The 16964-nt window shown below is 38.5% G+C and overlaps 1 protein-coding gene across 10 annotated transcripts in view; it reads right to left on the reverse strand.

Moving 5' to 3' along the window:
- The window catches only part of LOC127806074 (uncharacterized), a 37285-nt gene extending 21065 nt beyond the window's left edge, over positions 1-16220 (reverse strand). For 9 of the 10 annotated variants that reach the window (XR_008024337.1, XR_008024335.1, XR_008024331.1 and 6 more), the window contains exons 1-8: positions 15422-16220; positions 13628-14826; positions 13366-13541; positions 12683-12882; positions 12273-12341; positions 1919-1991; positions 409-565; positions 9-300 (exon numbers count right to left, since the gene is read on the reverse strand). Coding sequence is in view for 1 of the 10 variants with exons in the window: in XM_052343069.1 (XP_052199029.1) it covers positions 9-300; positions 409-565; positions 1919-1991; positions 12273-12341; positions 12683-12882; positions 13366-13541; positions 13628-14826; positions 15422-15859 (2604 nt within the window). In the remaining 9 variants the exon portion in view is untranslated. Of the gene's footprint in view, positions 1-8; positions 301-408; positions 566-1918; positions 1992-12272; positions 12342-12682; positions 12883-13365; positions 13542-13627; positions 14827-14958; positions 15064-15421 lie in introns of those variants that run through there. The other variant, XR_008024338.1, reaches the window with a different exon arrangement.
- Positions 16221-16964: the final 744 nt, after the last annotated feature.

Here is a 16964-nt window from a genome sequence, read left to right on the forward strand (position 1 = left end):
ATACCTACCAACATATTATCCGGCTTTATATCACAGTGAAGAACGCCACAGTTTTTGAGATGCTTCAGTGCAATAAATAGTTGCTTTGAATAAGTCCTCACAGCAGTTAGTTTAAGTCCAATGTTACGGCCAAACTTCTTTAAAAGCTCTCGTAGATTCATATGAAGGGACTCAAAAACTAAACATAGATGATTGCGGTACTTAAAGGATGAAAGGAAACGAACACAGTGGCGTTTGTTATCTGGGTCAGCACCAACTAACTTCTTTAATATGATCAATTCCTCTTTGCCAGCCTTATGCCTGTTAAAAGGACAGCAAGTAGTTAAAATACTGAAAAATAAGGAAAATGATAGTGCTGCAACAAAAGAAACCAACTAAAACAAAGATCCAAGAAGCTAAGTCGCCCACATGTGCTCATTATTACGTATAATTTTTATTGCCACTTCTTCTGGATCACCAGGTCCAGCCTTCAGATCTTTCGCCCGAACTACCGTCGAGAATACCCCTTTCCCATGAGCAGCGGTTATTTCATACCGACCATCAAGTAGTTCCCCAAACCTGTAGCCTGCACAAAAGGGAAAGCTGATCACATGAGAATGGGTAGCTACCTGTTATACTGAAGCAGAAAACTAACTATTGGACAAGACTGCATCAGGAAATTTTATATGATTCTTCTTACTAGAAATATAATAGGAGAGACTATGACTACGTACTGTTTCAAACATTTTTAAAGAGGGGGAAACAAATACAGGTAAGAAATATTACAATCATGCAATATCATTGAAGAAACTCAAATTTTGAACAACACAAAAAAAATTTAACGAAGGACAAAATTCTGATCATTAGGTTTCAATGAAAATAATGGCTGCTTGGAGATAACATCAAAAACAAATGGAATTAGTGATTAAATGATACTGGACATGGATCTCCCATGTATTGGGAAAAAATCAACTATGCCACTCTAAAATGTGGTACACTTGGTGCATACTTGTATGATTACACTTTTTGGAATTTAGCATGCTTCAGGAGTATTTATGTTTTAACAATCAGATCGGACATAAATAAGACAATTTATGTTCTAGAAAGCATTCCAATTCATTATTACATATTACACCAAACGTTGGTTTTGATTTTGCCTCCAAGTACTGAGTTGACCTTTAAGAAAACGATCACAGAAAGAAAGCAGATCCATTTGCTCAGGTAAATTCACCATATTGAACATAACTGTACCATGGATTGGCAGAGGAGTTCAATAACCTAAATCACTAAAGCCTTCATATTTTCTATTAACACTCGGTGGGTAAAATAGAAAACTCCAAAGGAATGCTACATCATCCTCAGCCTTGAAAATCATACAGATATTTGCCATCAATATACAAGCTTGACTAAATGAGTGCTCACTCCATCAGACATTCAATATGTTATTCAACAACTACGTATCGGCAGGGCAGGAAAAAGAGAGAGCTATTACCGAGGCCATCTTATCTCCCAAAACCTTAACATTGTGAAAACATGGAAGACAATCTCACTTGGAACTCCAGGAAAATAATTTGAATAAACATATTACAGCATGAAAATTGTTATACACCATTTTTAAGACTTCCCACATACCCATTATTTTGGTTATTTTGTGTGTAAAATGTCTTGCTAGATATACTTGTTCATCATCCCTACCGCTTCCCCCAATTTGTTTCTCATCCCTCACTATCAGACATCTATTTGATGATCTATATATCTTATATATTACAGAAAAATAAAACTAAAGTAATGGCCGTTCAAATTTAAATTAATTCTCACAACTGAAGAAGATATGTGAAATTAACTGTTTCAGATGCTCACAGGCCAACAAAATAGGACGTCAAGGTGCAAGATGTTAAAATGAAATGAGGGAATGAGTCAGGAATTAGTGTATACTTACTGTAATACCCTTCTGCATCATCCCAGTTATCATGAAGACCACTCCTTTCAATTGCTAAACCCTCTCCTTTCCCCTGAAGTACAAAAGGAAATAAACACAACCAGATTAGTATTATCAAAACATCAACCATTTATAATGATTGAATATTTGAATCATCTAAATTAAGACAATTTTTCTTTTCTTCTTCTTTTTGACATGTCAATGGACAATTAACTGAATTTAGTTGACAGCATGAAAAAGAAATTTTCTAAATTTTAGCATATATAAGAGGGACCAAAACAAGCGTAATGCAATAAATTATACATATCAATTTAATTTAGAAAATATCCAACGGGGAAGGATGTGCATTGGAAGAAGCACCCGAAAAAAAAATAGGAATAGAAATAACATAGCAAAAGATGAATTGCAAGACAACAACAATTACCAACTCAGGCCACTTGTTAAAGATAATAGAATATTAGTCTATTACCCAACACACACACAATGGATGAAGAGGTGCAATATCCATATTCAGGTGATATGCCATTATTTGATTCAGTCATATGAAAAATGTGGTAGCGTAGACACCCCTGCCACACTAAAACCATATAGATGCACTTCACATGTTGTCAAATGTGCACTTTACACATATCAAAACACAAGTGCCTTGGGATGAGCAACATTAATATGGTAAAAAGAAATTGTGAAGAAGGTAAAGGAGTTGTTGTGTCATGGGTAAAAAGCCTATTAAAAGACAAAGAAGCCCGAAAGTCCAAAATAATCTTTTGGGCCAAAAGGTGTAAATTTCCCATACGCGGGTCCCACAAAAACGCACAAACTCGATAACTCCAACATTCAAAAATCCCTCTGAATATTCCAAAAAAAGAATAGATAATTGTCAGATTCCAGATCTGACCAGCTAATCCGAGAACAGCAAGGGAAAAGAAATAGAAGACTTGAGAGAGATTGGAGGGAAATAAGGGAGAAATTTAGGAGGGAATTGAGTTGATGAGAAAACTGATTTCCTGATTTCATTCAACATATCCAAATAAGGTGCCTTGATCAGTTTATATACTGATCAAAATCAATTAGGCGCCAAAAGCCGTTGGGCTCGCCCATGTGAACGCACAAGTGCCCATGTGCACTTACAAGTGGTTTCCTTGCGCGCTGGATACGCTTTCACGCGATTATGCATGCTGTGACAGTTTCCCCAGCTAAGCACAAAGATTTATTTACATTCTAATAGTGCAATTATACTATTATTTCTACTAACAACTAGTTAGCGTAACAATCCTGGCCCCTTAAAATGTTTCTTGTCCGCAAGAAATATGGAGTAGGCTGGCCACATTGGGAAATTGCTAGAGAAGTTCCAGTAAGTATTCCCAAGTATTGTTGTCGGAATGCGAAGAAGACCATTGACACCTAAATCATAGGAACGCCATTGTGGTGGGTCACTCGTCTGTCTACGATGGCGATGGGAATGGCCTCCGATGGTATTTCGCTCACTATAGGAGGTAAGCTCGGTGTAGAGCTGTGGCTGCCCACTGACTTCTTCAGCAAGGATACATGAAAGACTGGATGTATTCTTGCTTCAACCGGTAGTTCCAGTTTGTAGGCCATAGCATCGATTTTCTCTAAAATTTTGAAAGGGCCATAAAACTTAGGATTCAACATTGAAGTGGACTGTTTAGTCAATGCCTTGTAATGTTGCGGATTGAGCTTCAAGTAGACTTCATCCCCTACAGCAAATTCGTGTTCGCTCCTCTTTCGATCAGCTGCTTGTTTCATTCGATTATGTGCCTTGGCCAATTCCTCTTTCACCATTCTTAATGCTTCTTGTCTCTGCTGGAGGTAGGTTTCCACAGTGGCTACTATTGTGTGACTTCCTAGTGCATGAAGTAAATTTGGTTTGTAACCATAAAGGGCCTCAAATGGAGTCATCTTAAGTGAGTTGTGGAAGCTCGTGTTGTACCACCACTGTGCCATTGCCAACCATTTATGCCATCCTTTGGACTACACAAAACTGAAGCACCGTAGGTAACCTTCTGGGCATTGGTTAACGCGTTCAGTTTGGCCATCCATTTCAGAATGGTATACGGTAGACATTAGGAGTTTGGTTCCGAGGCCTTTCATCAGCTCTTTCCAAAACAGGCTAGTAAATATTTTGTCTCTGTTAGAGACAATTGATCTAGGGACGCCATGTAGCTTTACCACATTATCCAAGTAGATTCGAGCCACCTCCTAAGCTGAGAACGGATGGGTTAAGCCGATGAAGTGGCTAAATTTGGTGAATTTGTCTACAACTACTAGGATACAATCCTTTCCCTCTGACTTTGGTAGGCCTTCAATAAAATCCATAGTAACATTAGTCCAAGCGCGATCTGGAACCTCTAAAGGTTGAAGCAAGCAGGGGTGGGCCACTGTTTCATGCTTGCAACGTCTGCAAGCCTCGCACCTCAATACATATTCCCACACATACTTCCTTAGTTGTGGCCAAAAAAATAACTGTCTGACTTTGTGATATGTGTTTTGGATACCCGAGTGTCCTCCGATTGGAGATCCATGCAATGCATGGATTATCTTGTCCTTCAGCTCCTTACAATCACCGATTACTATCTTGCCTTTGTATCTAATTACTCCATTGGTAAGTGAGTACCCTGGTTTGCTGGTGGTGCTCACGGTTAGCTATTCTAGAAGATTCTTGGTCCACCCGTCCGTGTGGTAGCTATCAGTAATTTCTTGGAACCAATCGGGTACCACTGTAGATATGGTTGCGATCATTCCTTCTTCATGACAGCGAGATAATGCATCAGCTGCAACATTTTCTTTGCCCTTCCTGTATTGGATCACATAATCTAAGCCCATGAGTTTAGACATACCTTTTTTCTGTAATTGGTTGTGCAACCTTTGTTGTAAAATGTATTTCAAACTCTCATGATCTGTTTTGATTATAACCTTTCCTCCTTCCAAGTAGTGGCGCCACCTTTCCACTGCCATTAGCATTACCATCAGTTCTTTCTCATAGATACTAAGGCCCTGATGTCTTGGGGCCAAAGCTTGGCTAAGAAAAGCCAAAGGTCTTCCATCTTGAGTCAACACCGCTCCTATGCCCGTTGCTTGCATCTGTTTCTAATGTAAAGGGCTTATCAAAATCAGGCAACCCTAGCGTAGGCACGCTGCTTAGAGCTGCTTTTAACTGCTCAAAGGACTCTTCTGCCTTAGTACTCCATTGGAATCCATTTTTCTTTAACATTTCTGTCAACGGTTTGCTTATAGAGCCATAGTTCCTCACAAATTTCTGATAGTAACCAATAAGCCCCAGAAAACCCCTTAAGGCCCGTATGTTGGCAGGTTTGGGCCAAGCCATAACTGCCTCAATCTTCTTCGAATCAGTCCCCACTCTTGCTCCTGATATAATGTGCTCGAGATACTCGACTTGGGGCTATGCAAAGGCACATTTCGACCGCTTGATACATAGCTGACTGAATCGCGAGATCTCAAATGTAGCCCTAAGGTGGTTAAGGTGTTGGTCAGCGGATGGGTTGTATATTAGTATGTCATCAAAAAAAACCAGCACAAACTTTCTAAGGTAGGGTTCAAAAATCTGGTTCATGAGGGCTTGGAATGTAGCTGGGGCATTCGTGAGGCCAAATGGCATTACGGTAAACTCAAAATGCCCATGATGTGTTCGGAAGGCTGTCTTGAAAGTGTCATCAGGATGGACTCTAATTTAGTGGTATCTAGCCCTTAAGTCTAGCTTAGTAAATATGGTTGCATGTTTGAGTTCATCAAGTAGATCATCAATGATGGGAATAGGAAACTTGTCCTTAACAGTTATGGCGTTAAGCTGTCTATAATCAATACAAAAATGCCAAGTTCCATCTTTCTTTTTAACTAATAGAACAGGGGAAGCAAAAGGGCTGTAGCTTGGGCGGACAAGGGATTGATCTAACATTTCCCCGACCATTTTCTCAATTTCAGATTTGAGTTTAGGCGGGTACCAATAAGATCGTATGTTGACAGGTTCGGCCTGGGGTATGAGGGGTATAGTATGGTCTAAGGAACGTATAGGAGGTAAAGTCTTAGGTTCTACGAAGAGATCTTGATATTCATTCAGCAATGAATCAAAAAGGGTTAGTTCAAGTACCTGTTGCGAAGACTTTGAGCTTACTGTCTGAATTTGTTTCCCTTGCTGATCGCTGGCCTCAATGGAAAATAGATGAGCCACCTGTGCCCACTTTTTTTTGAACATTCGTTGTAACTTCTTGCCCCTTATCAACTTGCATGCTCCTACCTCCATGTGGCCCTACAGTACCACTATTTTCCCTTTTTTATCCAACGTTACTTCCATGTTATTAAAGTCAAAGCTAATGGGACTCACTTCCCGCATCCAATCTACCCCCAGCACAATATGACAGCCCCCCCAATCTGAGTAGTCTAAGATCAGCCTGGAATTCCTCCCCTTGCATCTCCCAACAGAACCCCATGCAAGCTAATTTGCTGAGAACTTTATCTCCATTAGCTACCGTGACTGATAATGGCTGTGTCCTCGCTGTTGGCCATCCCATTCTTTTAACCGTTGTTTCATCAATGAAACTGTGGGTACTCCTACTGTCGATTAACACCATGAGAGAGCTATCGTGCACCTTCCCTTCTACTTTAATAACTTTGCTATTAGCCACTCCTTTAATAGCGTGTAATGATATGGCGCCACTGCCCTCGTCCTCGTCTTCTTCTATTGCTGCCAATTCTTTTGTTTCATCCCTTTCCTCTTCTCCGTCCAACAACAGCAGTTGTTTTCTACATTGGTGTCCTGGTGTGTATTTTTCCCCACACCTAAAACACAGTCTTGCTATCCTCCTTTGCTCCAACAGCTTGTCTCTGCCTGCTCAACGTATTTAGAGGGGGTGTAGGTAACGCGGAATACCTGGTATTAGGGCCCGTCCTGATTGCCTCTCTTCCTGGTGGTCTACCACCCTGATATACCATTCCTCCTTGGGTTCCTCTGATCTGTCCCTTTTGTTTCCTCAGCAACGCGTCAAACGTCATTTCTTGTAGCTAAGCCCCCTCCGCTGCCTCCGGAACCGTCCTGGGCCTAAGAACTTGGACTAATGATCGAAGCTCCTCATTAAGTCCTCCTATGAAGCTGGATACAAAATAATCTTCAGTGAGGCCAAGGTTCTGATTGAGCATCAAGAACTTGAGCTCTTCGAACTTCGCTTGATAATCCATCACTGAGCCTTCTTGTCTCCAGCGATTAAATTCTTGTACTATATCCAACCGTCCCCGTTCTCCAAATCTTTCATTGAGGCCTTGAGTGAAGTCCTCCCAATTATAGTTCGCTCTTACCCTGGACCACCCTTGGAACCACACATCTCCTTCATCGTGAAGATATGCTACTACCAAGGCCACCCTCTGAATCTCTGATACTTGGTGAATCTCGAACAACTTCTCACACCTCCTCAACCACCATCGCGGTTTAGTACCTTCGAAGGTCGCGAGTTCCAGTTTAGGGACACCTCTGATACTGGTTTCAATACAGTTTTTATTATCTTCAATATCTAATTTAAGCATTGGAGTGTTTGCGCGGGGACCTCCATGCGCCCTCTGATTGTTTTCTTATTTTTGCAAGCTCATTGACAAGGACGTTTCCATTCAAATAAAATCATTGTTGTATCTAGGCAACAGCCGGAGTGAACCTTGTACAACCAAAGGGACTAGTTACACCACAAAATTATTTATAAAAATATGAAAGTCTAAGGATATAGAAGTATCCTCCCTAATCCACCAAAATAAGAAAATGGTTACAGGCAATATCCTCTAAAAGCTCTCATAGTTGTGCCAAATATGCCACATAACACAAAAAGGAGTAGCCATGAAGGTATGCCTCAAGCTTCAAATGGAACAAACACAATCCTGGGCACAAAAAGCCTTCCAAACTATGTCTAGCATGAGCCTATTGTATGCCAAAAATATCACAAGGCCCCAGTATCTCAAGCCACTGTGAAGTGGCAAAGATGATGGTACACTAACTCCCATCTCTTTTGCAAAAGAAACACCAATCCATCACCATATGCACCTTCAATCTTAATAGAAGTAAGCATAGAACTAAAAAAAAAAAAAGCAGTCCAATAAAAAAATAGTAAGTTTAGCAAAGATATGGCCATGGATAGAGATTATTGGAGATCTAAAATTCAAGTAGCCAACTACACCTAGTGGAGTTAAGGTCTTGGATTGTTGTTGTAAGCAAAAAGGTTAGCATAGGAGGGCTTCCAATCTCCAAATTTCTTTCCACAAAAAACCCACCCCTCCTCCATCAGAAAAAGCATTGCATAATGAGCAAGTCAGGAAGACTCCATCTCTAGAAAGACAACAAACCCAACTGGCCACCTTCCTTGTGTGTATACAAAAGTTATACAATATACTAAGAAATGTGGCACACACTAAATATCAACAATTCTAAAGATTACATCTAACAGACAAGACCACACGACATCATCACAAGAAAATGAGATAATAACTCATAAATTAAAGCCTTCTTAAATCAAGATGACAAAGTTAGGGAAGAACTCACAAAGTAGTAAATGCCCACACAAACTATGGAACCAAAACCTAGCCTATTTCTAAAAATCCCAAAAATGAAAAAAGTTGAATAAAGCTTCCTAACCTCCTATAATGCTTTTATGTGCAACCGGACAACAACAAGAAGCCTTAATCCCACTAGGTGAGTTAGCTACATGAATTTATCTCACCAACATCTTCTATAAAGCCATTATATCCTACGTCATGCCTAACAGTTCCTTTCATCATTGATTTTCATCTCACATGTCTAAACTATCTTAAAAGTGTCTCACATATCTTAACTTTAATAGATCACCCTTACTATAAATGACCTCGTTTTCAATTTCTTGTGCGATTGCACATTTGCCCAATTTATCATCAACTCAGTCATGCTTCGAGGTGAGCAAATTCGGGTAATATCAAATTTCTAGACACAGCAATTGTGGTTACTTTGATTCAATTTTTTGGGCAAATTGTTCCAATTCGGATTTATTTGTACAAAAAATTCAGGTTTCGGATCAATTTTGGAAAAGAAAAAATGTCAAAACCCAAAATTGTATCAGTTCATTACAATATCTATAAAAGATTGAAAGATACAACTCTTTCCCCCTATCAAACATAACCCTAGCCATCGACCCTTTCTCCTCGATTAAGCTTCACTATCTTCAAAGAGCCAATAACTATCGCCAATATTGAGGCTAGTATCACTAAAACTAGAACAAGGAGGAAGGGTAATTGTCGATCTATTTGCAACCATCAATCAAAGAAAACAACCTAATAGAAAAAGCATTTTCTACCAATACAGGAGGGCCTCTGTTGCCAACCCTAGTTGCTGCTCTTGAAGGAGACCAACCACCACCGTGCAACAGGGGACACCCTCCAACGACCCATGCTCTGATTGACAGTGGTTTTTGTTCTCCTTGAGCTTTGTTGTTGCACTAAGTGTTTCCAGATTTCTCCTTGATCAAACCTTACTCACTTCAATAAGTGGTTAGAGTGTTGCTCTGGGATCGAAACCTAGGGCCACCAAGTTCCCTGATATACCTCATTCACTGTACTCTGGGGGCAGTAGGTGAGGGTGCTCGTGATGGGACGTTACCTCCACAAAAAAAAAAAGTTCCCATTTATATTGGTAGTTTGCTTGTAGATCAAAACAATTGTTTTATTCATTGAGTCTCATTTTTATTACATGTATATTTTTGTTTACAGCTCGTTCAAAACCTATAAAACTTAGGAATTGAAATTTCAAATCCAAAGTTTTAATCAATTCCAAAGTTTTAATGAATTCTTGAATTTGGAAATAAAAAAGACCTAGAATTACATTTACCTTTAAACTTTAGAATCAAAAGTCCGATCAAAGTTGGCAAAAATTGTTAAATAAAAGAACTGGAATTCTTAGCCACATTTAATTTATCTCTACAAAGACCATTCCGTATTATATTGTTTTTCTCACCAAAAATAGATGCCATGGTTATATATGTGATGCCATCTGTGTAATCTTATTTTTTATATTTAATAAATATATTAAATATCTTCTATCGCATAAAAGTATAACTCGATGTTATTTATTTTGCAGAGTTAACATTTAAAAGTTCAAATTAATTTTTAATGGCTATGGGATCTCATCGCCAAAAATAGTAGCAGCAGTAGTAGTAATGTTGTACATTAACTTTTTATTTTGATTGAGTTATTAAAGATAATATGGTCAAATTATTTACTCAATTCCATTTTCATCTTGGTTCCAAATGTAAGAATTAGAATTTAATTCAAGTTTTAATGTTTTGTTTCAAACAAAATAATCAAAATTCTAATTCTGTTGGAATCACTAAAACTATGGAATCAGAATTCCAATTCATAAGAATTGTTTCCGAACAAGCTATTAATATACCCATTGAGGAATCATATACCTATGAGCTATTCCTCATTTTCTAGAGGATGCTAAAACAAAGATGCCACAAGGCGCTAGCTATAAGTGTCATTAATAAGGTGTTTTGTAGTTTATTGCATGAAGGGCACCCTATTTCATATTACAAACTTTCCTAGTAGGTCAGTGATGTATGGTTTGTCCAATCACCATCTTATATTCAATGCCAAATGTCCACTATTGAAGACAGATTGGTTTTACGTTTGTTCAGTAAATTTATTTTTAAGGAAGACTGCATAATGGGTGGAATAAGTATTGGCAGTTTTCCTGAATTGACATAAAAGAATATTCAATAACTCAAATTGGATTTGAGATTTTTGAAGGATTAACTTGGAAATGAGATGCAAAACCTCTGATTATCATGATTAATTCCATCTTGTCTTCCCTTAGGGATCACTGAAATGCTTAAAGGACTGTTAGTTTAAGGAATATTATTAAATTTGTAAATTTCTGACGGGATTTCTTCATTTTAGCTCTAGGAACCTTTTTCCTGTATCCAGATTTGTAAATTCCTAAAAGAAATTATCTTGAATTCTAATATATTAAATAAAATTTGGTTATTTTGTATATTTTGGTCATTTATTTTTGTATATTTTTTCATTTTAGCTGATATGGTTAATTCGGTTTCTTCAAAAAATTCAATTCAGTTCTGTTTCATTGTGAATTAAGTTCAAATATTTTGGATCAGTTACCAAACCGGCCAATAACCAATCAAAAAAACCAATTGCTCACGCCTAGACTCATGCTCAATTTCGCACATACAACATAGCATTCTGTTCCATAAAACAAAACAGGTTTTACAGCAGCCCAATAAAATTTTCTTTCTAGCTTTAGATGAATTTTACAATTGTATAAAATGGCACTCCCATCATTAGCCATCCTACCTTAATTTGGTAAATAACATTATCAACAATCTACCCTATTTTTTTTCAATAATTAATCTGATATATTTGACTCAGTCTTTTCTTAGAACAAATTAATTTTCAAGTCTCACCACATTATTATCCACACTTCTATTTTTGTTAAACTTACATTTCATATATTACATTTTCGACTTACTCAACTTGAAATCTTTGAATTTTAAGGTGTCCCTCCCCAAGGGCACCGATTATCCATCTGAATCACTGTACTCCACAGCCATTATCCTTCAAGCCTCCAAAGCCACTTACACAAAAGGCTTCATTAAACAACCCCAACCTTTTTCATCCCAAGACCACCCCTTCTCAAGAGGTAAGCGTATCCCAGTCCATGGAATGAGACTGCAAATCATCACATAAGACACCTCAACAATAATCACATTGTAGCTAGTCCAATTTTTTTTGCCACCTAATTAAGAATTAAAGGAAAGTAAACAAAAATGTACAGGAACACTCAAGACACATATATAAATCCCAGTCCGCCAAATGATGTTTGAACTCCACTCTGAATGCACCTATAGAAGATCTCTTTGCAATATCTCAAGCTTCTGAGCAATGAAGAGAAAATAATTGACTGAGGAACTGGATAAAGGTTGCAGATATTGGCATAAAAAAAAAAAACCACACTTAGCAGCTAGTTTCATTAACATAAATGAAAAATTTCTAGATAAGCAATTATGACAAAGGAAACAAAATTAGCACAATCCATAATCATTGATAAGATTATAAACTAGTCAAGAATGTCCAAAATTGGTTCTAACAACCATTTCAGCCATTGCCACAGGTTCCTAATCACATTTAAAAAGTTATAGAGAGACCTACAAAGAAAATAAGCACACAAATTATTACATGATAAATCAAGTAACAAAAAGCATACAATTACATGATACATTGAAAAACAAATCTACAGCTGCAAGGCAAAAGAATGAACTTGTATATATTAGAAAGAAAATATATTTCAACACAAACTTACCGTTCTACGAACTCCAGTAGGTGAATCTCCAAAAATATCATCACAGAAAATATCATTTGACCTCTCACTCTGTCAAATCAAACAGAAACAGACATCATGCCCTATTTTAAAACCAAGAACTTTAAAATCAATATTATTGAGCGCCTTGCTTGATATGCCAAATTATATGGCAGAAGTACTTGGTGCCTAAAGATATTAACATAGGCATTAAAATTACTACATATATAGGTGACAGACATTAAGGGGACAAAATATTATGAAAGAAAGGGAAAAAAATTTAGAACACACAAGCAACAGAGGCAATCCAATCTCTATATATATACATCTAGTCCTTGACCATGTAAAAACAAAGCATTTTGAGAGAGACAGATCATACACAAATAAATAAAGAATTTGGGAACAAAACACACCTTAGGTGTACCTTCACCCAGTCCCCCTGCGCCAGAAGTCTTTTCAAAACTAGAACTACCATCCTGAGGTGGAGATTTCCCCGGTGTAAATGACTGATCAGCAACAAACGTGTCAGCACCTTTGGTCCTTGCATCAATAGCTTCTCGAGGAACACTAACACTAGGCACCTCCTTTAAAGCATGTTCAGCATGCTCCTTATCTGTCAATATCCAATAATTATAAGTGCAAGTAAAGTTCACACCTATGATTAAAACAGCAGTCTAGTACAGAATGTAACTTAAGTTAAATATTAGATCTGTCAGTCTCAATGTTGACTAAATCCATAATTAGGACATCCAGATATGGACCAATAATGCAGAATTTAACTTATGAAATGAAACAGTGACTGATTAGTAACTAAATTACTGTTTACTAATTCACATTTATGCATAATGTTATATATACACACCACAAGAATAAATCCATTCCAAAACACAAGGTTCTAAAAAATCCAAAGAAAAAAGAGTATAAAGCAAATAAAATTGTGTAAATTTGCACGCTTATAAATAAGCTCCCAGAGAAAGGTTGTCAGAAAGTTAGGCCAGTTCAATCACTAGAATCCCCAGTTTTTCCAGGATTTAAACCAAAAAAAAAAAGGAACATGATTACTAAAAAGCAAGGTTCACAGATCAAAGAAGCTCACTCTTGTTCTCTGGATGAGGCTCATGTTGTTGCTGTAACTGCTGAGACTTGTATTTCTCCAGGATAGCCTGCATTCTCTTTCTACTCTCCTCCTTAATCCTGTTAAGATCTTCTTCTTCCTGATCCATAAGTTGTAATGAGATCCTTTCTTGATAGTCCGCTTGTTCATCTTCATCTCTACAGTCAAAGCAAGAACCGCATGCATCAACAGGAAGAACATACGAATTCCACCCACCACTATGTAAATGTTGAAGAATGTGTACCTTTTAAATTTCTCCTCATCTTCACCTAAAGAACCAACTTTAGCAGAACTTTTTTCTCGATCCTTTTTTCTATCCCTGTCTTTGTGATCATCATTTCTATGATTCTTGGATTCATAATACATATCCCGATAATCATAACCAACTTTTTGCCCATAACCATGGAGCCTGCTAACCCTGTCACTCTCTTTTTCCCTCTCTCTATCTCTAGTTTTATCCACTCCACTACTTCTTTCACGGTCCCTCTCCTTCTCCCTCCTCCTTTCCTTCTCCTTATCTTTTTCTCTTTCCCTGTCTCTATATCTTTCCCTAGCCTTCTCCCTATCTCTATCCCCCTCCCTGTACCTTTCCCTCTCTCTCCCCTTGTCATTGACCCTGTATCGATCATCCTCCCTCTCCCTTCTTCTATCACCACCCACCTCTCTACCCTCCCTATTTCTATCCCAAGTATCCCGACTCCCCTCCCTCCCTCTATCTCGAGTCTCACGACTGTGGTGCCTGTCCACTTGCCTGGTATATCTGCCATAACTAGAACTATGCTCCTTATCATTTAACAAATCCCTACTGCAGTGTTGGTAGTCCCAATTATGTCCTCCTATTCTGTCATCATCTGAATCACTAAAAGTTCTTCTGTTATCTCTACGAAGTGAATCATCCTTCCGCTGTGCAGTTTTCATAAAAGAAGCCTCCTCTAAAGCGCTTTGCGATTGAGACCTTTCCTCAGTCTGGTCACGAGACTTTGATCTATTCCTCCTATGAGCCTCTTTATGAGGTCCATCATGGGAAGGTGAGCAAGTGACATTTCTGTGCCTGTCAGTCCTGTCCTCATTATTTTCAGATGACAACGGTTTTATCAGTTCCCCAGAATCAAGGTCGTCATCATCATAGTAGCTCTTTCTCTTAATACTTCCTTTAATGGGGGATTCCAGTACTGCATGAGGCTCATAATTGTCCTTAGCGGATTCCTTTCCAATATCCCCATTAATTTCATGCCAAGAACTTGAATTTCCCCGTAAACAGACCTCATTATGAATTTTAAGACCACCAATCAAATGAACATTATAATCCGCAGTTGTCTTGCTTGTCATTTCCTCATCACTTTTCTCCACCGCCAATGATTTTGGATTACAACCACTATTGAAATTTTCTGCGGGTGGGAAACTAGAATTGGGACTGCAATAATCAGTAAGTCCATGATTTCCCTGAAAGACAAAGCATAAATAAATTGATCAAATTCACAGGATTCCAGGTGCAAAAGCACCCACTCAAAATGGGGAACAAAGTTATATTTGCTAATAACATGCAGAAAATGAAAGCTTGTAACCAGTTCTTACAAATTAATTGAAAGCCATCAGTCTTCAGTAACGCCTAGAAAAACTCTGCCTGGAAAACAAGTTGCACATATGGAGTACAAAACTGTGGGAGATACATTTCTCGTGTCTGTGATGCAAACAGGTCCCAACATAGGCATGAGAAAGCCACGTACTCTTAACGACCTCATTTTAAAACCGTTAATAATACAATCACTTCATAAAACAATTGATAGCGCTGTTTGGTTGCAGAGAAGTCATCCCAATAAACAATTATGGCCTCTGACGCTCAAACTACTTAACACAGGTCACGAACTTCACTAAGCTGAAGTTAATTGCGAGTTCAAATTTAATTTCAGTTGGAATCACAAAGCAGTAGAAAGGATAAACTAGCGGATGATTTACTTCAATGTTCTCAGCAACCAAGCAGGTATTGAAACAAATAATCAAACTTGTAAAGAAAAAGACAAAGGGAATCCGAACACACCATGTCGCAATTATCAGATTCACGGCGAAGATTGCCCAGCTGAACTCCATCAAATTCCACATCGGAATCCGTTCCCTTTTTCACCGTATCGTCGTCGCGGGCCCCAAATGCCTCGTCTTCGATAATCTCTCCTTCCTCCATGTCATAATCGGGTCCTAGTAGAGGGGGCTGCTGCGGCTGCGGCTGCGGCTGCGTCGGCGGCGGTAGACACGGAACCCCATCTTCTTCCTGGCGCTTCCTCCGATCGCCAACTTCAGCGTCTTCCTGGCGGTGGGGCTCCTCGTCCCCATTCTTCCGGTTGTCGTGGTAGCGGTGTCGGTGTCGGTGGTGACGGTGATGGTGGCGGTGCTTGCGGCGTTTGGAGCTGTCCTCTGCTTCGTCTTCGGAGGAGGAGTGGCGATGCTTGCGACGGGTGGGGTCCTGGGAGTCGCTAGCCATGGTGGTGACTCTCCCTCCCTGCCTCCCTCTCTCTCCTCCCTCTTTTTTCTCTCTATCGGAGGGATGTTCCGAAACCTAGGGTTAGGGTATTTCTGAGAAGAAAGGGACAAACAAATTGGGGCTATACTCTACTCGAATGAAATTGAGATTTGGGACGACGAATGATTGCGCTGAATTCTGAGATATGAGAAGGAACGGCAGATATGAGAACTCCAAACGATGATCGATTGATTAGGGCCTTGCCTGGGCCGTTCCCGTTTGAGCCTTGTGGGAAAGGATCGGCAAGCAGGTGGCGAAGTGTCTCACGCAAAGGGGTCGGGTGGGAGGTGATCCGGAAACCAATATCTAAGGCCGTCCAAGGAAGACGTTCGGAAGGTTAATTTATCATTCTAACGCCGTTAATTTGTGTTTTGGTAGGTTCATGCCTCACAATTGAGATTTATGTCTCGCAAACTGCTTTCAAATTTGTGACCTGTTTGGAATGAATAAATTTAAGTTTAACGTTTATTTATATATGAATTTTACAGGTGCGTTTGATTTGTATATGAATTTTTATGCTTGGAATGATATGATTTAAAATATAAAATTAAATTATTTAAAAAATCTAAATATAGTCAAATATCTATAATTATTATTTTAAATTTAAACTCTTATATATATAAATTACGCATATGTGTATATATATGTTTCCATATATAATTTTATTGTTTATTGGCCAAACCTATATTTTTTTTAAAAAAAATTTACATAAAAATCCTATCACTCTCTACTCTTTGAATTCCAAATTTGACCTATTAAATACTTAACATTTGTAATATTGACTATCTAATTAACTAATCAACACTAGGCGTGTAATAAAAGTGACATTAAGCATGTGAAAACAAAATAGCAAAACACCATATCGAGTGACTGTCGGATTAGAAATTTATCAATAAATAAGTTGTGAATCACCATCAAAGTAAAAAAGACAGGAAGTGGTAGCTCAATCCTCAGTTGGAGCAAAAAGTAGGAAATCTGGATTGGTTGCCACTCACAGGTTGTTAATCGAAGCAAAGAGGATAAGGAATGGAAGATTGGTCAGCTACAGGTCACTAGCCAAAGAAGG

The sequence above is a fragment of the Diospyros lotus genome, chromosome 7 (assembly GCF_014633365.1).
Source record: "Diospyros lotus cultivar Yz01 chromosome 7, ASM1463336v1, whole genome shotgun sequence".
In the NCBI taxonomy this organism is placed as follows: domain Eukaryota; kingdom Viridiplantae; phylum Streptophyta; class Magnoliopsida; order Ericales; family Ebenaceae; genus Diospyros; species Diospyros lotus.